The 26523-nt window shown below is 45.0% G+C and overlaps 1 protein-coding gene across 4 annotated transcripts in view; it reads right to left on the reverse strand.

The window, feature by feature from the left end:
• The window catches only part of LOC118788904 (phospholipid phosphatase-related protein type 5-like), a 31441-nt gene extending 5374 nt beyond the window's left edge, over positions 1 to 26067 (reverse strand). Inside the window, exons 1-4 of one of the 4 annotated variants that reach the window (XM_036545114.1) lie at positions 26050 to 26067; positions 25452 to 25619; positions 22937 to 23042; positions 9736 to 9924 (exon numbers count right to left, since the gene is read on the reverse strand). In XM_036545114.1, the coding sequence (XP_036401007.1) occupies positions 9736 to 9924; positions 22937 to 23005 (258 nt within the window). In that variant the 5' untranslated portion in view covers positions 23006 to 23042; positions 25452 to 25619; positions 26050 to 26067. Of the gene's footprint in view, positions 1 to 9735; positions 10233 to 22936; positions 23043 to 25451; positions 25872 to 26049 lie in introns of those variants that run through there. The other 3 variants (XM_036545105.1, XM_036545131.1, XM_036545122.1) reach the window with 3 other exon arrangements.
• Positions 26068 to 26523: the final 456 nt, after the last annotated feature.

Below are 26523 nucleotides of genomic sequence, written 5' to 3' on the forward strand. Positions count from 1 at the left end.
ACGTGTCCTTGTCCGCGTGACCGCCTCAGTTGGTGACCCCTCTCGTCGGGGCGGATGCCTCCCCCGTGTCACAACGTTTGAGGAGAGCCAGGACCTCATCCCGGGGCTGTCTGCAGAGTCATCGCTGACGTACCGCGCGACCTGGCGGGCCTCGGTGCGTCATCGCAGCAGGGCTTTCCGGTGACACGTCTCCCCCGGTGAGAAGTGACCCACCCCTTAACTCAATCTTTGACTGATAGGAACAGGATGCTACCCTTTTTAGAATGATAAGCACTCCTTTCATTTGCACTTTATCTAAAATGTAGCTGTTTTTAATATTATCATCATTTTTTAATCTTTTATTGAGATCCCCTGAGCTCCCTTGGGCAACAAAAATCCTATGAAAAGTGTTATTCAGACATACAAGGCTATATTATTCATAGTCCTGTTAAAGGTTCATTTGAAGAATAGGTTTTTCTGGTTAAGAATTAATACCACTGTAATTGCAACCAGTTCAGTAATACACAGCTCTGACTTGATTGGCCTTAATGAATACTCAGCTGTACAAGAGGAAACTACTCAGGTCAGCCCCGGATGAGGAGCACTGTTAGAGCAAATTAATAGATAAGCAGAGAGGGAAAGCAGAGAGTGAAACTGTCACAAACAGGCTTATGGCTGCCTTTGGTGATGAACGATGGCGATGTGGTCTCACATGTCCGACTTCATTCCCTCCACATAACCATTTAAGCACTTCACCCTGCAACACTAAGAGGAAGCAGTGCTGTAATCATTCCCTGCTCCCCACCAAAATGCACTTAAATGATTGCATTGAAAAAGTTATTACACAGCTCATTACGGGTGACTAGGCGTCCTCTGCACGTTTCAGCACAGTGTTAATGGCTACTTGTGTTGATAAGACTAAATTATAAATGCTTTTATAGTACAGTGGGGAGGGAGGGAGAAAAAGATGAATTATTCACAGGAAACCCTAGATGCAGCTCACACAGTAAACCATGTCACACACATATTTAAACCAGCAGCTTTTAAATCATGCATCTGCATCGTGCAAACCTGATGATACTGCTATATTCTCATGGACTTTAAAACACACACACACACACATACACACACACACACACACACACACACAGATGCAAACACATGCACCTAAACATGATGCACACAACTCTTTAAGTAGATGCAATCATATTAGATGATGCGCCTCATGTACGCATTGCATGTCAAGCATGAATGACCCCACCTTTGGTCTGTGTATCAGAAAGAAGATTACGTCACTACAAAAAAGGATAGGAGACAAAAGCTGTCTAAACGCCTGGGGTCAAGCGGTGGAGAGGGGTGTATCTGTGAGCTGCTGGGACAAAGAGAGCGCTCATCAGTGTTATTGCACATGGGACCACTCACTGGCCCTCGGCCAGAAGGTAATGCACAGACTCTATCAAGTGTAACACAATAGTATCAATACTAAGCATCTATGGCTGACACAGCACTGCTGGGGAATATTGTGCACAGTGGCTGCTCCGGGGCTCAGGCTGATAAAAGGTTGTTCATCGTGGTCCGGATCACAGTTTAAGCCACAGGCACTGTTATAAGTATTTAACAAACCTGTTGAAATATTTCAGTATCAAAGGGGGAACAAGACCTGTAAAGGCCCAACAGTGGCAGAAAAAAGGTAAACAAATAGAAAAAAAGAAACTATAGGTCATCCATCTAGATGATAAAATAGGCTAAGTCATAATCTGTGGTAAAATAATTTTTAGTATCTTATTTTTATTAGATTTGTAAGGGAGATAAAAAGATGTTGAAATATATTAGCTGTGACATATATGCAGGCGAAGTTACCATTTTTTATTTATGACCATTACACAGCCTGAGGAAGAGGAGGAGACAGCGATGGAGAGGGAGGTTTGGGAGTTCGAGAGGGAGGTAAGATGATGAGAGGGAGGCAAAGAGAAGGATACTGAGGGTGACAGTGACTGACACTGGCAGTGTATTCACCCTAACAGATGTATCGCATGATGAAAGGCCGCTTTGAATGCAGGCTACATTATAACCGCTGTCAATACAGTCAAGTCTATGGCTAAAAATGAAAGGTAATAGCTAATATGTTTAAAAAAAAAAGATTGTGGTCCTGGGCTTTGTACCACCCTATTAATCGCTGTATCTTTAATATATTTTATTTATATTGCATTAAAAATATATTACAGCACAGCACATCAGCTTGATTATTAGCATAAAAACATGCTGTGCCCTGGAAGCTCAGTGGAGCATCACGTACAACCTCCACCTGCTGAGCTGTACCTGTTAACACTTTCCTGTCCGTGTGAGTGCCGACGGCATAGCAGTAGGGCTGGTGCACAGAGCTGAGAGGATTTCTACACTAGTGGGGCAGAAGCCACCAAGCAACGGAGTAGAAATCAGACCAATATGGGCGTCAGTGTATGGAAGAGAGAGTCATGTGGCAGCAACGTGGGCGGTGTGGAAAAACACCGTGGACAGTGATGGAGCGTGACTCATAAATTGCCGATCGGTGAGGAAGCCTATCAGTCTGCTCCCGATTCTGGGACAGCACCGCCGACCCACACCGTGACTCCGATGTCACTGTAAGAGAGGCCAGATGTCCCCCAGGGTTCTGGGGCTCTGCGCCCGGCCGCCTCCAGGGTATGCGCCTCTTTTGTTCCACCCGATTCAGAAGCGTCAGGCATTTTCTGCCTTATCGCCCCAGTGACCTGTGCTGATCTCGTGTGAAATCAGCAAATGTGACAGGTTCAGTTCTATTCCGGCATTCGCAGCCATAAATTGAGCCATTATTAGGTGGTGAATCCATTTTGTTCAGTGAGCTGAATTTAAGGGGTTTGTTAAACCATACTTATTGATCGATAATGTCTGTTTGCTGAAGGCTGATTCATCCGAGGGAAAACTGAAGATTCCAGTTGATTGAACTGAGTAAAGAGCACACCAGCACACCCAAGCCACCCCCACACGCGCAGAACGTTTATCAAATGAACAAATGAAACTGCAAATTTAAGTGCTGCTAACTGTCATTGTCAAAAATTATGTCAAGTCATGGTGGACAAGGTTAAAAGGGAGCATGGAGAAGGAGTTTCAGTTGATTTTAAAGAGGGGAAGGAGTGATACGGGGGGGGGGGGGGGGGGGGTGGGGGGGGGTGTAGAAAGGGTACACAAAGAAAGCAGGGTAGGAAAAGGGAAAGGTTTTGAGATAGGAGACTATGAGATGAGGGAGACGAGAGGGAACAGAATGAAGGGGGTTTTAAGTGAAAGATTAGAAAGCCTTTTCAGAAAGCAGACTAAATCTACTGAACCAGTTTTCCCAGCTTACATAAAGAGCCCATTGCACCTTTACCTTCCTGTGTCAGTATCACCCTCCTTCCCTGCTGCCCAGTCTCCAGTCAGTGATGGCAACTGGGTGAAGGGGGAAGGGGCTCAATAACCTTTTCTAGTGTCCACAATCTGTTCCAGATAGTATGCTCTACATCAACCTAGGACTCCAAGTCAAATGTCATAAACCATGGCCATGCTAATTCCCATGATTCTCTTAAATCTCCATTCAGCAAATACCTTAAGAATAGTAAAAAGCAGAGCCCCTGTAGTAACGTGGCATCCTGACTCTCACCTTTGTCTGTTCTCAGTCCGCAGTTCAGTATTTCAGACCTCTGGCTATCAAAAGAGCTGCAGTCAAAGCTCCCTGTGTGACGATGTCATCTCAATTTTCTAACCCAGCCCTCTCCTACTTTCCTCCTCATCTCTCCTTTTCTCTCTCATCCTTTCTTTTCCTGATCTTCTCTATTACCCGGGCATATTTCCAACCCCAGTGTGGAAAAGTAGGTTAGCATCTCTCTCTTCCTCTCTCTCTCTCTCTCCACCTCTGCTGTTCTCTTCTACTTCAATTTCACGCTCTCTCTTTCTCTCTCTCCCTCTCCCCTCTCTTCCTGGTTAAATCCCTCCCAATCCCTTTTCGTCTCGCTCAGCGCTCAACCGCTGACCCAGGTATGACATGCAGAAGTCATTCTCCTCTTCTCCCTCCTCTCCTGTCTGTTCCTCTTCAGTAGACTTCCCTTCTTCTTTTTTCCTTCCCCACATCCTGTCTTTTGATTCATTTCTTTTCCATGACATTTTCAGGGCTGATTTTGGGGAAGCATCAGTAAACATGAAAAAAGCCCTTATTAAAGCTTCTTGAGATTCTGAAGGCACATCCATTTGAGACAGAGCGGCTAAATGGATACTCTGGTCTTTCATGTCTGGTAAAGGAGGATGTGAAACGCAAAAGAAGAGATGGCTTACTTCTGGGTCTCTCAGAGGACTGAAATGGAAGATCTGTGACAAACGCACTTTAATCCTATTACACACTCATGTGTCTTCATCTGTCATACTGCGTGTGTGTGTGTGTGTGTGTGTGTGTGTGTTTGTGTGTCCAGCACAATTCATGCACACATGTTCCTTACACACAGGCCTATTCATGCTGTAGGAACCCGCAGCCTTACCACGGCAATCGCAAACATGACTTGTGCATATCTCAGCTGGGAATGCTACCCACTGTTGTCTCGAAACTGTCTGTGCTTGATTGGTTTCATTTTGCCTTCAGATATTGTTTGATAAACTATTGATTTTTAAATGATGCAAACTTTGTACACTCCAGCTGAATGGACTGAGCTGCAGGGCTGGTGTGCCTTCACGATCTGTTACACATTTGCATGGAAATCACAGCAATAGTCAAAACCTACTTTGTCATAGCTAATTACATCATTTACAGTACAGTATTTACATAATTTCTTTTTGCGGCACATTCGGGAGTTCAGGACAACTTATAGTGCTTGCATGTTTGTATTGACATTCGGCTACCCACCCATACCACTGGTCTTCTCAAGATCAATGGAGGTTTAGCATCTTCCTCAGGGTACAGCTACAATGATTGGGCCTGGCACCACATGCAAGCAAATGAAGACCTCACAAGCTGAGAGCTCGATAGCAGAGGATACCAGTCCCATTAAGGGGCCTCGACCTTTGAGATGTATTATAGTAATGTCGTTGCCAGCGACACAGGAGGTCAGGGTCTGCAGGCCCTCTCAGATACCCCCGACCCCCTCCCTTGCTGACAATATAAAAATATCCATAAATACAAGGTCCTAAAAAATGAACAATGTCTCATGCAGTTACTCTCAATCTCAACCATCTCTTTCAATGTCTTCCTTTCCTCACGTTACCAGTGCTCCCCACCATCTGTAGACATCAAGTCACATTTCTATTCTGTCCCTCATTTTCTTCCCTTTCTCTCTTTCCCACTCTAGGTTTTTGAGGAAGAGACAGCTCTCGCTGTTCTGTAAGACTAAGTGCCACTCCTCTCCCTCTCCCAGTCTTTCAAGCTGCCCCTCCTCCCTGCATCCAAAGTGCAGCCCTATTGCGGACAGATGTGAGAGAGCCGGCGCGTAGCCCCTGAGGTTTCCCATGCCATCTGCTTCCATGAGCCAGCTAACTGAGCACCATCCCGCAGGGCAAATTCAACACTGAGTGGATGAGTGAATATGGGACTGAGGTTGGGGGGGGGGGGGGGGGGGGCTGTCATTCTTTTATCACTAATGATCCTCCATCTTATACCTATCTTCCCCTGGCTTATAAATCAAGTTCCTTGTGTTTCTCTCACTCAATGCATGCATCTCTCTCCATCCAATTCAAGTGCAATGTCTGTTCCAACACTCTGGAGAGGCTTTCTATGAACTAGACGAAAAGGAATGCCCTGGCAGAGAAATAACCTGCACCAGCAGAAGCTATTAATATCTGAGAAGTTTAAGGGTGCATATTGGTTCAAGAAGAGGCAGAGAACTGAAGAGCAGAAGTCTCCCATTCAGTGCGCAGCCCAGCACAGAGCCTTTCTAATCGCATTAGCTATTACCGTACTTCTGAAGAGGCAGAAGCTGAACTCCCAACCTCATAAGAACAAACAAGCAGCATGTAATTATGATAGTAAAAACAGAGCCGATATTAAGTGCTTAATGCTAATATTAAAATTTTGATAATTGCTTCCAAGTCGGCCTTTCATGTTTCGTTGCCTGGTTGCAGGGAGTTCATTAAGCGTGGCGGGTAATTACTGACTGTTAAAACAGCCTCAGTTGCATCGGGCGGGGAGAGGGGAAAAAGAACTTTGTTGTGTTTTAATTGCTGCCATCTCAGTGGCGCTCTTTCAGAGGGAGCTCGTGAGAGACAGCATGGAAGCCCCCTCGGCATGCGCCGATAATTAGGCGGAAAGACAGAGGGAGCGCGAGGGAAGTGACGATGTCACAGGGCGAGACGGGATCCTTTTAACCTGCTGTCATTGGTGTGTTTCTGCGGGCGGCAGAGAAAGAGAAAGAGAGAGAGAGAGAGAAAGAGGGAAAGAGAGAGACCTCAGCATGGCAGTGCTCATATGAGCTTTCAAGGAGTTCAAGGGGGACACGCAAATTTGGAGAGTAGGGCGTACTGGGCGAGTGGCTCTCCTTTCAGAGGCAGGCAGGTGCATATTCCAACAGGAAGTCATTATGAGCTGTCAGGATCTGTGCCCTTGAGAAAAATTAGGACTCACCCGCACTTGCCTCCCCTTACCTACACATCTGTACGTCTGGCAGGCAGCCAGCCCTCTTAAGGTTCTGCTTCGGCTCTGATACACCTTCCACACCAATGGGGGCGGATTTTTAGATTTTTGTTCCAGATTAGGAAAAAATGAAGTCCTATTGCATTATTGTCAGGGTTGTTTTTCCACACCATGTGGCTTTCTCCCCGGTGCAAGATCGCCCAGGGTGGTTTCAGCTCTGTCACAGTGCCTGGCCATCATGAATGAACTATCCCAGGTGAACTCTGAGAGGTTTGGGGTCTGTATCAGACAAGGGCATTAATCCCAGCACATTCATTCAGTACTCACAATATGATCAAAAAGGACATCTGACTTCAGCAGTAAATCTCAACACTAATTATATTGTCCCTAATGTCAGGTATAAAATGCACCCAAACCGTACAGTACATTACATTACATTCATTTAGCAGTCACTGTTATCCAGAGCAACTTCCAGCACAATTAGAACAGAAGCGTATCCATTCAAGTTAAATGAGCAACAGTGTCAGACCAGGCTAACAAAACACCCAGACTAATGAGTGTGAGCATAACACCATTCAAGCCCTACCACAAGTTAACTTGTGCAACCTGACTAAACAAGAGAAGCCAAGTATACCACCATGCATCACAGTCACTAGATCACAGGATCCAAAACACATCTCGATATTGCATGTAACATAAACAGCAAGCATTACAAGTAGCTGTAGTTGAAGTAAAGTTGCAATCTGTTACCCTGTGCTGACAGAGGAGTTAAGATTATTGTGCTCAGTGTTGTCACGGTGCTTTCCACAATAATTATCACTTTTACTTAACTGATGAATGCAGATCACTTTCCTCAATGATTGAAAGCTGTGCTTCTGTACAGTAGAGGCCTTTCTCCCGGTACGGTTTTTGGCAGGCTGAGCAGGGTGTCAGAGAGCTATCAGTACATCAGTGAGACTCATCACATGCTGCAGCCCTTGGTGGTTCAGTACAGACAGATGTGTCAATTAGCAGGTTTTTTACAGTATGTTAGGGGAGCCGATCTCTTTGGGACCATATGGTGCATGACAAATTTTGTCTTGGGAAAAAAACAACAACTTATAATTAATGAATCAGCTGCAAGGTGCCATGCACAGAGACTATGGGCCTGTCTCAGGTTCAGAGTCTATGCATATTTAAACTTCTGCTGTACACCATGCTATGGTTGTTTATTCCCATGGGTCCCGCTTCTCTCATTCTTCTCACTTTGTCTGATTAACATGAGATTTTTTTTTTTTTTACATTTTGGCACATTGCCATCATAGGTTTAGTGGTGTTATTCTGCAGTCTTTGCATACCTAACTCTAAAATGTCACCACAGGTGTACGAGTTAATTACAGAGGAATTGCCAATCAGTGCCTCTATTTTCAGAGAGGCAGTTAACAAGCATCTAACCTGTACCAGCAAATCAAAAAACTACAAATTTTCAACAGAAGTGGATTGCACTCTTGTTTAAATCTACATTTTAGGTTGAATACAAAGGTGTGTGGATAAATGAATACCTTTAATAAAGCTTTGCATGCAGTTTTTTTCATAAATATAGATGCTGAAATTATTTTGATTTGCACACCTTTCTTAACAAAAAGTTTAAACAAGCACGATCAACTTCCATTTAAAATGTCAAAATGAAACTGAATTGTGTGAGGATCAAGTGTGTCACACGCTCCATAATGTGAGAAATGTGTTCAAAAATATCACACAGTGGTACTCCCGGCAAAAGCCAGCAGTACACATTGTGTGTACAATCTGCAATCTGCAATAAACGTAACCAGTCAAATCAATGGTAGAATGTTATAGTGCTTGGTCCAGTGAACTGCAGAAAATGGTCAAGTGCCTCTGTCAGGTGTGAGTGTACATTGAATGATGTAGCAAGCAAAGAACATTAAGCTATGGATTGTTTCAGGGTTGTTTCAGTCACCTAATGTAGCTGATATAACGACTGAAACTAATGACATCTGACTTTAATTTGGAAAGTAAGACTAAAGGGTAAAATGAAAAGCGATGAGCCATGACACTTTGGGAGATTGCAGTCACCCAATGCTGTTTACGGCCTAAAACCGCCAATGGACTATTGCACTGCTACCACGTAATTTCTTTGACAGTGGAGGAATGAGATGGAAGTGTCCTCTAAACTGCAGGAGATGTCCAGTGTGCCAGTGAGACAGTGATTTTCTTCATCTAGTATATGTGCACAGGTGAACAGAAAGCACACCACACACACACACACACACACACACACAAGCATGCATGTACGCTTGTACGCATGCTCACACAGACCCACATGGACATGTGTGCACACACAATTCTCCTGAAGACTTCCTATTGATTGGCATTCATTATTCTATTGAAAAAAAAATGCATTTAAAATGCAATTTTAGGCTTTTCTACTCCTAATCAGTTGCATCAGCTGCATCAGTTAAAGAACTGATGTCTTGCAAGTGAGGAATGGCTCTTTACATTATCACAGTGCCTCACACACTGTCACCGTCTCTCCACTCCAGCGTGACCTGGGCCGTGTCGGGTTTTCCCTGAGTCCACAGCAGGCTGACTGTGAAAACGGTAGTGCCAGGTGCAGCATGTTTCATGCTCACTGGCTCCCTGTGTGCCCATTCATACCGTCAGACACACAGACACAGACACACACACACACACACACACACACACAAACACAACCTCCCACTGTGACACCCAGTGCTGAGTGACAGAGTGACAGTGTGACAGAGGGACAGAGGGCAGCAGAGGCTGGGGGCACGGCCAGGCAAGCTGTTCATTCTGTCTCCCATTTAAAGTGGAGGGACTCAAAAAAGAACAGACAACAACACATACTGTCTGCATAAAAACACACACAGCGGTAGCAATACAGAGCACTCAGAAACATGCAAGATCTACACAGCACACAGGCACACATTTGCAAATAGTGTGAGAGAATTGCACATTATTTAAAAAAAACACACAACAGAACATTCAGCTACTAATAGGTAAACACTCCTGCACATATGCGCATATTCATATACACACACACACACACACACACACACACACACTGTGACACACGCACACATACTCCATCTACCGGAGCTATACCAGAGAGAGGAGGCTGGCAGTGACAGTCTTACCGTGACGGTGGGGATGGCAGTGACCAGGGAGTACACCAGCACTGGAGGGGCTTTGCTGTTGTCCTCCGGGCCGGGGTAGGGCTTGGAGAATGCCTTGTCGTAGCAGAAGAAGCCCTGGATGTGGACGGGGAAAGTATCCGTGTACTCGAAGTAGTAAGCCAGGAGCACTGTGCCGGCCATGATCACCAGCTGGAAATAGAACATGGTCCCAGCTTTAGGCAAGAAAAGGGAAAGCCAGGCGCTCTTATCTTAAGTGCGAAGAAGAGAAACATAGAAGAGGCAAAATATCGAATCAATGCCCAGAATTTAAAAGAATAGTCCTTTGGAGAGGAGGCATGGAGGCTGCCACAGTGTGTTAAACGTGAAAATGTGCACGGTGAGAGATGGAAGGAGGCTGCTGTCAACAGGAGAGAAGTGCCTTCATACCCAGGAGAAGGATAAAATAAACAAACAAAAAATATGAAGATTCTGCTGTACAGCAAGGAAGAAAACAAAGAAATGAGATGGCAGAGAGAGAGAGAGAGAAAGAGGGAGAGAGGGAGGGAGGGAGGGAGAGAGCGAGAGTGAGGGTGAGGGAGAGGGAGGGAGAGAGAGAGAGAGACAGAGAACAAGTGCAAGCTTATGAGAGAGAAGGGGAGAGAAAGGGAGAGGGATGGGGGATTGTGTGTGGTACTGTGCGTGCTTATGTGTGTGTATGTACTGAGGAGGAGTGGGTGTATTATTGAAAGTGTGTGCGTGTGTGTGTGCGTGTGTGTGTGTCCGTGAGCATGCAGTGTGATGTGCATGTGTCTGTAAATGTGTGAAGGACTAAGAGCGTGTGCCTGCAGCACACTCTGGTACACGCGTGTCATTTTACTTTGCATTGAGGGGTGTGTGTGTGTGTGTGTGTGTGTGTGTGTGTGTGTGTGTGTGTATGTATGTTCTTAATATTTAGTATTTGTATATATGCAAATCATGCAGCACTGTGTTTTTGTGTGTATGTGTTTGTACTTGTATGAATGTGCTATGCACGTATTAGTGTATTTTTAACATGTTTCAGCCCCAAACCCTTTCAGCTCATTTTATTTGCTCAACTTCAACCATCTCGTCAAGACCGAAGACACTGGGGACATGTGCAACACACAAACAGCAGCTCAAGCACGCAGTTATTTATAGTCACATTAAATCAAACACATTCTTTTCCTTTAGCTTTGCCTGCTCCCATTTTCCCTGTATAGACACAGGCTTAAGTCCTCATTAAATTGATTCCTTTTCTATTTTAGCACACGACGTATTTTTAATCTCTTTTGAATCTCTCACCTCCGTACAGGTTGTCATGGAGAGGGGGTACCTCTTTTAAAAGTCGTCATAAGCCATAAAGAACATAAGCCTTTTTTTGGCAGATGGGGGTGGATTAGGGGATGTAGGGGTGGGGGAGGTTGATCTTCAATGAACAAGAGGAGATGCTGAAGTGGGTTCATGAAAGAGTAAAATGAGTTTAATTGCTGTAACAAAAACAACAATCACAGATTTACTGATTCATTTGACATGTATCAACACTTGCTATTTTCTTGTTAAAAACTATGCAGAAGCACACACAAACCCCATGCTGAGCTTTCAACCGCTGAGAACAAAGTAAGACTTTTTAACTTCAGTGCTTTGAATTCAACATTTCCTTCCATAAACTGCTGAGCAAACATTTAAAGCGTTATCACATTCCCGCATCAGGACTGTCTGACTCCTTTCCCTGCCTTCCCAACTTCTCAAAGTGTGTGGTTTTGTCTTCTTCCCTTTCATGTTGTGTTTCTCAGCTCTCTGCACTGACTGGGACAAGGTGCAAGATGGTTTAAACAGGAAAAACAGCAGTTTTCAGTTTAGTCAATCCTTTTAATTGTGAAGTCTTCCAGGAGGGTAACAGTGGATCAAAATATTTTCAGACAAGTGCTATTGTTGTGCATATTCCTCCAACATTAGTACTGTTCTACTGACAGCTCATCAATCTCTTCATAAATGTTTTGTCTGGGAAATAACACCAGACTTTGCCCACTGAATTGCGCATTCCCCTTTCAATACGATTTACAGACCCTCATCCCATGAGTTCAGACCCGTTCAGGACTTCAGACGTCTCTCCCTCCTCCTCATCATGGTAACAGGTTTGTCCCCGTTTCCCTCCCCTCTGAGGGGAAATATGTCACATCCTGAAGCCTGTTCTCCAGCACCCTGTCTTTGTTTCCATAATCCCTCCCACCAGCTCTCTGCACTGTCACTAGACTCACCTCAATCCAGGCCCAGTCACTCTAGTACAAGTGTGCCAAAATATTTACAGGGCAACAACTTCACACCGTTGATAGAAACGGCTTAGTGACTCAGGCCTGTATCAATGGGCACTGAACAGCAGCCGTACCCTTTTCACAGCATATCGTGGTCCAGTGAAACTCAGCATATTAATAACAAATATGAATTGAGTAGAGGTCTTTCGCTTGGAGTCTGAGGAAGGGGTCACGCCTTGCCTTGGGTGTGAGTTGTTGACTGCCACATTTTACATTGTACACACGTACAGAAAAAAGGGAAGAGATGGGGTGGAGGAGGGATGCTGTGGACAGCTGACCTGAAAAGGAAGTGGTGAATGGTTTTTTTTTGTATTTGAGGATGGGACAGGCTTGTTAATTGTGTAGGGATTGTCTAAAGAATAATGCAATTGGTATACTAACCCAAGAATGCACACATTCATTGTTCATAGAAATCAGAGTGGTCAAATGAGCCTCCTTTGTTAATTTGACATGTGATGGACAATTTATTATTAGCAGGGAGTCCAGGGCATTGGAAAATGTGTTTTGTGGCCTTGTCCAAATCTACAGCTCCCCCATCTGTTAGTCTAAAACAGATTAAGTATCTTTAGCTGTTGATGTCGTAGCGTTTACGAGACAGTTCATACCTGTCAGATTCTTCTAAACTGACTTTAAGAGAGGTTTCTCGCTTAACTAACTTAGCTAAATTCAGTCAAATTGGCATTAGGCTAGTAGTTAAGTTTCTGTCGTCAAAGCACAGCTTTCACTTGGTTTTAAATTGGCTTCAATCATACAACACATCATTACTGTTAATATGGTTGCTCATCCTGCACATGCTGCCACCACTGCCATTTTGTAGAGTGATTTGCTTGGCAGTCTAAAAGGAGACTCTTCATTTCAAGCTAATTATTCAAATCCAAGCTGACCTCAAGCTAGCAGCAGTACATTCACATGCCAGCTTATATTAGTGCATCGCTTCTTACTACAGTAGTAATAGACACTTCAGTGCACTGTTCATAATTTTTCTGATGAAGCTGCCCTACTTTGAGCCAGCCATCTAAACCAATTGATCACAGTAGTTTCAATTGATTTATTTTTAACTGCAATCCGGTCCTTGTCCACGTCCTGCTCATTAAAGCACATACCTGGCTGTGTCAGAGAGCACATGTCTAATCCTGGGGTGAGCAAGAGAGAGAGAGACAGAGAGAAAGAGAGAGAAAGACAGAGGGAGAGAGAGAGAGAGAGAGAGAGAGAGAGAGAGAGAGAGAGAGAGCGCTGGACTGTGAATGAGTAGAACTGTGACGAAGGACTGATGGAATGTCATTGCCACCTTCACTGAATCACGGCTGGCTTTCAGGGCCCCCTGCAGTCCTCTCGGACTTGGAGCAAGTTTACCACTGATACAGGAGTGGTGGTAGGTGGTAGGTGGAGCATGGAACAGAGACAAACATGGCGGAAAAGACAGCAGCAGGGCTGACACAGCGCTAACCTGCAAGCACAGCTCTGACAGGAACAGGACGGAGTTCCTTGCGTCAGCTTGGCCACAGATGGAGAAAAGTCAAGTGTAAAGTCAAGTGTGTGAGTTGAGAGGTCTGGACAGCTCCATGTTAATGAGGACTCTTGCACGGCTGTTCACAGATAACAAGGTTTCCTCTGAAGCTGTGGCATGTGGTGGAGGGAGGTGATGGAGGAGATGGCATGCTATAACCAGCAGTGCTGTGAACCAGGAAGGCTGATCTTTCGCAATATCACCTCATTTAGGGATGCCCTGATGCATTGGGTATGGAGGCTAGTTTTATTTCAACAGTTAAATGGCACCTCAACCCCTCCACCTCGATCTCACACTCCACCTCTCTGCACATTTTCTCCTCTGACCTCATTTCCTGCCTCTCTGTGCTCATAGTAACATTTTATCCCTTCTGAATATTTAATGGCCATGCCTGTGCCACTGAAGGAGCTTTCTCACCCCTCCCCCCATCTATGAGATGATTGGAGCCCCTGTGCAGATCAGAGAGAGGACCCCAGCTGTAGAACCCCCTGGGGCTGCAAGCAGATGAGCTTGCATCCAACATGGCCACTCGTACACAACAGGGGGTAGCTGCACCTTTAAAAGCTCTCCACTTTTAAAAAGCTATTCAGCTGAAATTCTTGTACAAGTGCCTCTCTCCTCTTTGTGGCCTCACTTCCTGTGGCTGTTCCTACCTGCACCAATCTCTGCCGCTATCCTTTGTCTCTTTCTCTCTCATTTTTTAAACCTCTTCATTTCTCTGTCATTCTTTACATCAGAGGGTAGCGTGTACAGTAGCGGGGAGGACAGGTTTTTTTCCTGAGGGCTTGTCCCCAATCAGCTTCAGTGCAATTAACCTGCACAGCACCGCTGAGACAAAGATAACGTGAACTAACTAGGGGAGGTGAATCAGCTTTTACAGTGACAGCTTTTACGGTGAAACGCAGCGGGGCAGGCAATGACCCACACAGTGGAAGCAAGACAATTCGCTGCGTGCTGATATTGTTTTCTGTGGTTTAATTGCAAGTTTTTCCCTTGGGAGTTCCACCCTTTCAAACTGTTCTAAGACAGCAGTTTCCGTGTCTGCGCAACACGTTGTCAGCTTTTAAGGTTTTCAGCCCGTCAGGAGCTTCCAAAGAACATTTACTCTCTCCCCTTCCCTATCCAAATCAGCACTGGCCAAATCTAAGCCACCAGAAACATAATGGCAGGTGAGGTGTGATTGTCAGCTTCCACAGCTCTGTATATTTGACATAGGTATGTGACTTGAGAACCCCCCCTTCAGTGCAGTGCTCATTCATCAGGGGCTGCGCACCTAGCTGAGTTCATAGCTGTATTCATAATTACACTGCTTGGGTGGGTAGGCGCATTAGGGTGTGATTGGACCCCAGAGTGGCACTGCCATGGTGCAGATACTTGCACACATTGTACTTCAGCTGAGCTTGATATCCAGAGAAGCTTTCACCATCCAAATCCCAGATTACAGTTATTACAGTCAGCTAAAAGGCTCCGTTGAATGCCACTGAGCTAATGGCCCTGCAACCTGCAGGTGGCTGTGGGACCTATTCATCTGGAAACAAATGAAGGCCAGAGGACAAACAGGTAACTGGATTCAAAGAGCTGTGAAACCTGATGCATCCTTACAGGTGAAACAAACAAACAAAGCAGTAGTGACCCCTGTTGTCCCGGAGGGCTGGAACTGCCCGGGCTAACACTGCGCTCCTTTCAATTCGTCAAAGAAGATCACACATTGAACAGGGGAACAATGCAGTGGCACAATATTTCTGCATTTTAATGCAACACCCTAACCACGTCTTTTCATATGCAGATTTTTGCAATACAAATACCATTCTGTCAAATTCTGGAGAGGGATGGATGATGCACAGGTGTGCTCACCGGCCTGTGCGATGGCATACCTTCTCACCCTTTTCACTCTCACACAGGCGGCACAATAATACCCTTAGAGTTCTGAAATGGATTTTTTTTTTCCTATTGTGCTCTCTGGCTACATATGAAAACAAAAACAGCAAATAGAGAAATGAGGAGAAATAGGAAGCGGGAGAGGTTGTCAGGAGAGCGAACCAGAGAACAGTGAGCGTGAGAGAGACAGAGGAAGATGGGAGGCAAAACAGAGGAGGATGTGGATGGAACGGAGATGAAGGGGAGAGCGAGAGGGGCAGTGTGCGGGTCAGTCTGCCCCCTAGTGCTGAGGCTATACGACACAAGGGCCACAGATTCCCCCCGATGGACGGACGAAAAGAATGAGGAGGAGGAGAGAAGAACGCAAAGAGAGAGAAGGGAGGGAATTAAAGGTTGAGGGGACGTGAGAGGGGTTAATAGGCTGGGCAAGAGAACACAGTTGACATGTGTGGGCTCATGTTCTTAGGCAGAGGGAGGTTGCAGGGCTGACTCTGGGAGGCTGTAAGAGGATTGTGAGTTTGAGCCTCTGCAATACTGTTAAACATGCCCCGGGGGCTACTTTGAGGAAAGAGCGAGAAAACGAGAAAGAGACTGTGTGTGTGTGTGTGTGTGTGTGTGCGTGCGTGTGTGTGAGAGAGAGAGCGAGAGAGAGAGAGAGAGAGACAGACAGAGAGAGAGAGAGGGAGAGAGGGAGAGAGAGGGAGAGAGAGAGGCGTGGGCTGGAGAAGGATCAAAGCCCAGCATGCATCTCGTGGCACTCGCTTATACTCCAGTTCTTTCTCTCACTCTCTTAGACTCCCTCATTACTTGCCAATTTTTTGTTCGCTATTGTTTTCTTTCTATCTTTATTCTTTTCCAGGTGTCCTATTCAATACTCTGGCTCTTCTTACCCTGATTTAAAATATATTTTTCCATCTCTCCATCTCTCTGCTCTCTCTCTCTCTCTCTCTCTCTCTGAATCCTTGTGTGTGAACTGTGACAGCAATTCTTCGGCATTGCTGTAGGGAGCTGCACAGCGTTACAGAGAACGGGGCATGTAGACTGCTATACATGCACTATTGTATGCAGTGCAAACACAACGGAAGGATTTACACTCAAATATTGATTTCAGTGTACACCTGGAGGACATTACACATAAACCACAATGTACCAACCTCCACATGCACACAACCTATAGACACAAAGCAAACACAAAGAGCAAACACCAATAAGCGCAGGAAAAACCCAGCAGTCAATGCCTAGCAGTAGATGCAGAGGGCAGAGTGCATACAGACCTCCTTACATTGAACACAGCATATCTACTTAATATATTAATATTTTAATCAGCGAGGGAAGATCAAATATTTAACTTAGCTTAGTACATGTGAAACTAACACAATTGATTGGAAAACAGCTAGGCTAAGAGATATCACATGTGCATCAATCAGAATTCTTTGCAGTTTAATGGATTGTAATATGATACATGAAGTAGGTATTCTGTTAGGTATCTGTATCCTTGACAAGAGGCTAAATCCAAACTTGGTCAAATCTAAGCTTCACACCAGCAAGAGACTCTCTTGTGTATGAATATACATGCACACATACACACAGCTGTAGTTGATGTGCAACTGTACTCATAGATCAGAAATATACATTTTAAGTTAATATTAGCATCATTGCATCATGCATCATTATTTTTATTATTTATATTTTTATGCATTTCACCAAGCATTATTTTTACATTACATTATCTTACATTATTAGCATTATTTACATATACACTTCTCTTAAAGCTTTAAAATGTCCTCTTATTACCCCAGATTATTCTGGTCAGTCTGTCGTGTTAACTTGCAAGCAGAATGCAAGCAGATGTTGCATCACGGTTATAAAAACCAAATAAGACGGTTATGAAGGGAGATATTGCATGGCTTTGCTCTCACAACAGCAGTGTGCTGGAGATATCCCTTTAAAAACTCCCTCCAACAGGTGTGAAGACAGAGAGCCAGAGAGAGAGAGAGAGAGAGAGAGGGAGAGAGAGAGAGAGAGAGAGAGAGAGAGAGAGGAGCTAATCATAGAACAGTGGAAAAAACAAAAGGAGAGGAAGAACACTACACTGCACACTACTAGGTGTAAAGGTGGGTTTAAAGGTGGGCTCATCTCCAACCTGGCAGCAAATAAACTCAGAAAAAATACTCACAGGGCTGTCTACAATGATAAAAAAATGAACCCATTTAAAATCTCCATGAGAGCACATGGATATGTATTTGAAACAACTGCGTTGTATGACAGTGAAAAATGGGCTTGGTTTACAATCCCAAGACTTTCCAATGGGACGAACGTCTAACAAACATCCTGCATGCACCTACCATTTACAATGGAGGACTCCAAACAACATATGCAGAGCAAAATTAGGCCAATGCCCTTTGCTCATCAAAATTCAATAAAAGTGTAATTACACTTTGGAAAGACCTGAAAAGCTGGGGCCTCTGTGTGAATCATCCCAAACCCCCACAATGCCAAGATCTGCACCCCTCAACCAGCACATCCTGAGGGTAAAAGCATTAGCCCCACTAACACAGGCAGTCTCAGGACAGCCCCTTACAGATGCACACAAGAGCCCACCAACTTGTAACACAACACAAACAAAGCTATGTGACCTATTGGGACACACTCATAATCACTAGCCCCTTTCAGACATGCACTGCGACCCTGAACTCATCTAGACATTACCTGGAGGAGCTGTATGTGAGAGCGCAAATGTCTGAATCGGTTGGACCAGACATTAAACAGACTTTACCCTACCAGCTCCCTAGTACAAAGCCCGTGTAATGTCCGATTGAGTCCATTTGTGAATAGAGCGGGTCATTGTCCGGAGAATTCACAGCGAGCGAGTGGGTGTGTTGATAACGTTTCTATCATGTGACTGGCGGGAAACTGGAAGAATACAAACATCCAAGGGTGCACACAGTGCAGCTGCTTCGTACTCTTTTCTGCTCGCCTGTATATTGCTTTCCACTCTTTCGCTGATATTGCGGATACATCCAAATACATGCGGTACTGATATCAATGCAAAAACAGTCATCATTACGGATGAGTCGTCCGCCATCTTTGATGTGCTGTAAACAAAACACTGTGATTTCCGCAGCGTACTTTTTGTGTCCTGTCCTGCCTGCTGCACACTCTACCCAGACTCCTTGCCTAAACCAAATGGAGTATTTCGAGTAGGTGAGAATACACCTGACATGGACAATCTCCTGTTGTGTGTTACATGTGACAAAGGGCAACTCCAGACAATGTCTGGACCTGATTCTCCAGACGTTGTCTGGAGTTCATTTGAGAAAATGGCTACTGTGTAGAATGAGGTGTTATGGTGTCGTAAAAAAACATCACACCATGGCAAACTATCTGTCCACAGTGAAAAATATGAAACGGATAAAAAAAACAAAGACAAAATACAGATTCAGAGAACACAGTTTGACTATTCAGAAAGATTGGATTGCCAGAGGCAAACCTGTTTGCCCAGATCATCCAGGCTGTGTTCCGACTGCGATCAGCGAGAGGTCAAGCAACAGTTGTTTTTTATCCTCTTACGTGATAAATATAGTGAAATGAGGGATGTGCATGTCCCAAAAATAGCTGAAAGCCTCCAAAATTTCCACACCCTCTCAGACAAGGCCAGACTCCGGGTCCTGAGGAAGGGCCGTGCACAGTACGGTAGCGCAGTCCTTCACCGAGGAGCACCACCTGAGGGATGGGGAATGACCACGATACCACCACAACAGCGGCTTTGAAGTACGTCAGACTTACTTTTGTAACAACACATGTTTTTGTTGAAAGATGCATTTCTGTTCAGGTGCTTTGACAAGTGTTTTTTGTCGTCTCAATGAAGCCTCATTACATTTATTCATTTGGCAGATGCTTTTATCCAAAGCGACTTACATAGGTTACAGTTCTGTACAATGTTATCCATTTATATAGTTGGATATCTACTGAAGCAATTGTGGGTTAAGTACCTTGCCCAAGGGTACAGCAGCGGTGTCCCAGCGGGGATTGAACCGGCAACCTTTCGGTTACGAGTCCTGCTCCTTAACCACTATGCTACACTGCCGCCCGCATTAAACTCATTAAACTCAACCAAATTGTAAGAGAGGGCACAGAGTAACAGAGACAGTAAATGACACAGGAGAGACAGTGCATTATACAAATTACACATCAGAACAGCAAGAAACAGCACCCTCGCATCCCCAGTTTGCTGGTTGCCAGCTGTACTGTATGTCTTCAATGAAATGGATATGAGGGGGACCAAACCACAGCTGACATTCCAATAGCACCCTCTAGTGCAATTCAATCAAACACGTAGCCGTGGGTGTCCGCAAAAGCAAATAAATCGATGAAAACTGTAGGCCAACAAATCATCACGCAGCCAAGCTCAATGAGGTCAAACTGAGCCTAATCTGACACAGCCACCCTGGCCTGAACCGATTAAAATGCAGTCTTGCGGACAGCAGAGATTCTGCCTTCCATGTGCTGTAGGAGGGATGTGAAGCCCACGCAGTACTAAATATAGCCACTGGGGGCTGCGTGCGTAATGCGAGGGCCTCCCACCATCACCTAGGTCCCACCAATCAGATTACAGACAAACTCAAGACTGCCTATGCAAATGATTCTACACAGTTTAGAATCAGAGTACTGATGTGAATATATGAATTTTAAGTTACAACAGATAAAAAATGGACAGATGTATGCCTGTTTTTTTTCAAGTTGAGATATTAAAAAACGCCAAATTCCTTACTTTAAATGTACAGTTAGCTTACCTGTTGAACCTGTCCTGACAGTTTAGTATGGGGGGTGCACTGAGTGTACAGGAGGGAACACATTTCAGTCAACATATTACATAAGGGAAGGGGGCATTTCACTCAAAGTTAAACGGATCTGGTTTTTAACGAGTTTCACTCAGCTGAGCAAGCGTTTGGGGGACCATGTCCAAAGGACATTGTAGTGACACTTTATACAGGACGTGTAAATCTTTAACAGAATAATGGTGTACCTTTATGTTTTTGAGTTATTGGGAAACGAATTATCCTGGTAAAGGCCTGTCCTTGAACATATGTATGTCGAAAAGAATTATCCAGATCAGCACAAACACACCGGAAGCACAAACCAAGAGGATACAACATTAAACAAACTACACAGAAATACACCAAAGTCCTGCACTAGAGCATTGAGTAACTGGTGCAATCATACACAGTACATCATAAGATACCTTTACAACAGCAGTATAAATAGTTTTCTGTTGTACATTATTCTTCACATTCTTCTGTGAATGGAGCAATAGAAACCTTTTTTTAATGGCCAAAGCATTCTTTTGTGTTCCATTTTCACCAAGCAAATAGTCACACATTTTTCATTTACAACACTGTCAAAGTGTAGACTCATTTCACAGATCAGGCACGGGGATATTATATTTAATTCTGCGTTGATCAGGACACCTAAGTTTCAATTAACTTCTGTTAATATGTGACCCTTACAACCAGGGTGATGTTAAGTCATTCTCTCTTCACTGGAACACACTAGTCAATTATTAGTAAAAAGCATAACAATCCTCACTGTCTAAATCCCACTGCCTCGCTGGAATGAAAAGCAAAGCCTGTTGTAATCCTTTCCACTGATATTTCTCACATACAGAGGCAGAAATGAAGGAGGGCACAACTGCACCAAATAAAAGGAAGAGGAAATGGCTGAGAATTTTGCATCTGGCAAAAAATGACAATGAGATGTAAATAGAGAGCTTAAAGACGGATGCATGCGGGGGCTCTCTCCTTTTATCACACTTTCGGTTGTGCCACTCGAGGATAAAAAAGCTCTGCACATGGCAGAGTGAGAGATGCGCGAGACTGACAGAGCCGGAAACAGAGAGGCTTTAATGTGAGCAGCATTGCTCACTGAGCTGTGCTATCCTAACCAAGCATCACAATGGATCCCAGCCCTCTGCGTGCTGGTGGGCCGTGAGCACAAGCAAGGCCGTGTGCCGTTGCACAGTCACAAAGTCACACAGTTACTGAGCTCAGAAGTTCTGGGGGCTCTGTGTGGTTTGGGCAGGCAGTGGGCGGCAGTGTAGCATAGTGGTTAAGGAGCAGGACTCGTAACCGAAAGGTTGCTGGTTCGATCCCCGCTGGGACACTGCTGCTGTACCTTTGGGCAAGGTGCTTAACCCACAGTTGCCTAAACACCCAGCTGTAAAATTGGATACCGTTGTAAAGAGCTGTAACCTATGTAAGTCGCTTTGGATAAAAGCGTCTGCTAAATGAATAAATGTAAATGTTTGTACACTTGAGCAGCGCTCACATGGTTGCTCAGTTCAGCTGTTTCGGGGCTCTGTGCTTTTTGCACGGTCACATGAATTTGCGATTCCTTCGGTTCAGCTGTGTCTGGGCTCTGTGTCTGGGCTCACACGCGTGTTACTCAGCGCAGATGCTTCGGGACCATGTGATGCTGCACATTCGCATGACATTCGTAAGGCCATTCTGTGCAGCTGTTACAGAACTCTCTGGCATTACACAGTCAGGTAACATTCATGTAAGCCTCAGTTCAGCTATTTTATGGCCATGGTCTGTTTCACAGTCACCAGACCATTCTGAGTCACTCGGTGTGTCAGTTTCATGACCGTTTGCGATATTGCACAGTCATGCAGCACTGCGCCGTATGCCTTAGTTCAGCTGATTTAGGGCTCTGTGCTACTTCACAGTCACAGAGCATTTTAGCGTCACTGCAGCTGTTTCAGTCAGACCTGTGAGCTGTTGCACAGTCACAGAACGCTTGCGCAACACTCTGTGTCCTCAGCTGTTCCAGGACTCCGTGTCAGTCTCAGGGGTGTGCTGGGTTTCCACACGACCCACCCGAGGGCTCCTCATCCTTGTTGTAATATGGGTGTGAAGGCCGATTGGGCTAATTGAGTTCTACATTAATTACAAGGATTAATTAAGAACAACTTCAGAGGATATGTGAACCCCCTGAGTCATTTAGGGATTAAAGAGACGTGGGAAATGTATGAGAGAAGAACAGTTTTGATGCACAGAACAAAGAGGTCAAAGAACAACCAGAGGACTTTGATCAAAGCAATAACTTTTCTCCACTAAACCCACGATAACTGATATTCTCATAATGCAGCATTGATTCAACCATCGGTGAATGGAATGGAATGGCATCAAGTGCAGCTGAAATTGTGTCCTGCGAAGGTACAAGACAAGGAGTCACACAATATCAATAATAAGTTAATTAAACGGATATTGAAAAAAAGCAGTGAGGCTGAGACGTAGGCCACCGATGAAAAACAAATGCTCTGAAAATAAGCAAAGATACAGGGTGGAATTAAAGTGCAGTTTGATTTCTATGAATGAAAGGCAGCATAAAACAAATACCATTGATTGAGATCAAATTTGGTATGAGATACCATAGACTGCCAAAAACCGAAGTGCATGCAGCTGCAGGGCTAGAAGCTCACGTAAGGACCCCTGACCAGCCAACTCACCTCCACAAACAGGAAGCAAGGCACAATGGAGATGCTGTTTTTCACTCCTCCTGGCTTTTCTCCCGCCATCTTCCTGTCCGTTCGGTCCCCCTCCGCTGTCTCAGACCTGGAGAGAGACACTGGTCTCAGCAGTGATCCAGTCCATGTGCTGTACGAATGATCTTTCCTGGAGCAATGGCACAATCAGCCCTCCTCATAACATCTCGATACACGTGATGTAATCTAAAAACACACTTGACTTTGTGTGCCGAAACCCAGAGGCCAGATCAACCCTGCCTCTGCATTGCCTTGCTGTGGCTGACCCAGTAGGGACATTCACAACTCTGCTGCTCTGAGAACAAGAGGCCTCCCACCCTTAGGACTGACCGAACAGGCCTGAATGGGGGGGGGGAGGATAGTAGATTTTTTCAATAGTGAGATGGAGTAGTTGATAGAATCAGTGCGGAGCCAGCGGTACAAGAGAAGCTCACTCTGTGCACAGTTCTGTTATCAGTTTACAACCACCCCGTACCAAAGAGATATCTGCTGCCGGACGCATAAGTATAAGCAGGGATCAGTGACCCCCCCCCACCAGCAGTGTGAATGCACTTATCCAGCTTCTAACATCATCAGTGAGAGAGGGGGAGAAAGAGGAAGAAAGACAAATGAATAAGACATGATATTCAGTTCCATTGTCAGCAAGAATGACATGAGGCATGTGTACAGTAAAGCTGACTCGTGCATGCTTTGGCAGGAAAATCTTTTATTTGTCACTTTCTACAGCATGGGTCAAGATGAGGAGAGCTTTCAAGATTAACCTGGAGGATAGTGAGTGCAGAGACTTTAAAAGAATGTTAGATCTCAGAAATTTCAGAGCTGCCATTTCCAAACGGTTAAAGCTCATTAGAACTGCACATGCTCAGTGCTCACTTTCATCCGTGGTGCAGATCAAGAATCAGAGAACCTGAGAGGAAAGTAGTGATATTCAACTGATCTTTTGTGAAGTTAGCTTCACTGAAAAGCTGTTGAGTAAGACAGAAAACTAGGGCAGGGATGCTAATTCACCCAGTATGGGACAGAGGGAGGCAATCTAAGAAGATCCAACTACTTTATAGTGGTTTTCCTTTTCATGCAAAAGAATGCTTTGAGACATGCAGTTGCACATATTGAGAATCTGGAGAGGCATGCTGTACTTAATTCCTCTAGTTTCCCTGGAGCCCCTGGTCCTTTGTACGCGAGGAACCCAGGTCAGTGTCCATAACAGCTTCATTTGAAAAAGGAGTTTGAAATGACAGAGTGACCTGGACTCCTACACAACAAAGCAGCACACGAACACACACACACACACACACACACACACACACACACACACACACACAAACACACACACAAGCACACACACACACACACACATATGCACACACACACACACACACACACACACACGCACACACACACACATGCACACACACACACACACACACACACACACAGTGGGGATCACTGCCACTGAGATATAGGCTGCAGTGCAGTGTTATCCATGCCACAGAGAAGGATTAAAAGAGGGAAAGATGAGAAGAAGGAAAGCAGGTAGAATCAGGAGGCAAAGAGAGGGAGCAGGGAAGAGAGAAGTCTGTGAAAGATGAAAAAGACTGGAAAGGGGAACTCTAACTCAAACAATAGAAGGGACATCATGTGAAAAGAAGAGAAAGGAAACTAACTGACAGCTGAGGTCAACTACACCACCCCTCATGTCCACAGTCATCACTAGTGTAGAAAAAAAACACAAGCCATATGTCCACTTGTCAAGTGCCTCCAGACACACATGCTAATTGAACACAACAGTCTGAATGCCCGCATAATGTATGCACAGCTATTTTAGGATATGCATTAATGTAGAGCTAATCAATTTATACCAATACCATAGCCTCAGCGCAGTCAGTGTCAGTGTGTTTGTGTTTGTGTGTGTGTTTGTGTGTGTGGGCTACATCAGTGTGTTGGCTGTGTTAGTGCTTTAGTATCACTTTCTTCTCATACTATCTTCCAACTGGGGGGCACCTGCTGATGCAGGCTCATACTCACCCAACTGCAGCACACACACACACACACACACACACACACACACACACACACACGCACACACACACACACACACACAGTCATACCTCCCCTCTTTTCACCACCCACCCCCATACCTAGCAAAGTCCCACTTCACACTATTAATAGGGTGACGGATAATTGTAATAGGATTTCAGAATGAAGGGTAATTGGAACTGCCATTAGGGGAATACCACAGTGAAACATGGTGTCTCTCTCCTGCTAGGGTCCAGCAATGTGGGTCACAGGCTGAATATTCTCTTTCTGCAACAGCCCTGACCCACTCTGCTCTCATTCTGCATGGCATTTCAAAGGAAAAGCACCCAAACAAATTGCACGGAAATCCACAATCTTGGACAAAGGTGCTATGAAGCACATGCCAAGTCCTAACAAAAGCATCAAGCAGGGAAACAGAAGCATGCTGTAGCCATTGTCTTACCTCTGATTTCTTGCTGCTGTGTGCAAGTGAATTCCTATGCAGAGGCCATTTCTGGTGGAGGAAGGTGCTTTTTCAGAGCACAGTGATTTCAGAGCTTCAGATTTCTGCTGTGTGTCTGCTCTCCTTTCCGTTCTCTCCTCAGTTATAGCTGACTGCCATCCACTTCTGCTGCTTCTCAGCGGAGCACGAGACACAAGCACCACAGACACAAAAAAGAAACGGCAGTGATCGCGTTGTCCTCCCTCCCCTCTCCTCAACAAGCAACACAGCAAGCAGATTCCCCCTAATTTGCCTGTTCAAATAGCTAGCTAGAGCTAATTAATCAACAGTCTGAAATTACTGGCTTCAGTGCTCTTAGATACAGCTGCTGTGGAGATGGAGAGAGAGAAAGAGAGAGGGAGAGTTTGAAGGCGAGAGAGCGAGAGAGGGAGAGAGAGAGAGAGAGAGAGGGAGAGAGAAAGAGAGCGAGAGAGAAAGAGAGCAGGAGAGAGGGAGTGCTGGGGAAAAGAGAGCGAGCGCAGCTCATTTGTATTCGAAAGCCAGCCAGCCTTTTTTTTTTCCCGCTCACTGTATACAAGAGGAGACATTACAAACGCACAGAGTAGAAATGACAGTCAGGTGAGCATCAGTCATCAGATTGCAGCCTGTGCGTGCGCCTCAGGCATGGGCTTCAGTGATGCGGGGTTAATGGCACATCCCGCCACACGAGTCGCGCACATTTGCATTGGCGCAGGTTGAGCAATGTGGGTCAGGAGCGCTCAGGTGCAGGGGCTGCCTAGCTATTTGGGAATGGCTGCAGGCAGAGTGGCTGCAAGTGCATGTGATACATATATCTTTGTGTAGACATCTTAAAGGTTTTCTTGTGTAAATGTGAGTACAAAATCTGTGTGCAGCTATGTATACACACACAGGCTTGCACATACAGCGTTTTTTTTTTTTTCATTTTGTTTGTATTTTTCTGTTGTATACTTGTGATGACTCCTATTGTCTCTGTTTGTGTGTGTTTCAGTAGTTGTGCATGCTGGCAGTATGGCTGTGAACATCTGCATATGAATCTCTGTGTCTGTTGTGC

Source organism: Megalops cyprinoides, chromosome 1, assembly GCF_013368585.1.
Source record: "Megalops cyprinoides isolate fMegCyp1 chromosome 1, fMegCyp1.pri, whole genome shotgun sequence".
Taxonomy (NCBI): domain Eukaryota; kingdom Metazoa; phylum Chordata; class Actinopteri; order Elopiformes; family Megalopidae; genus Megalops; species Megalops cyprinoides.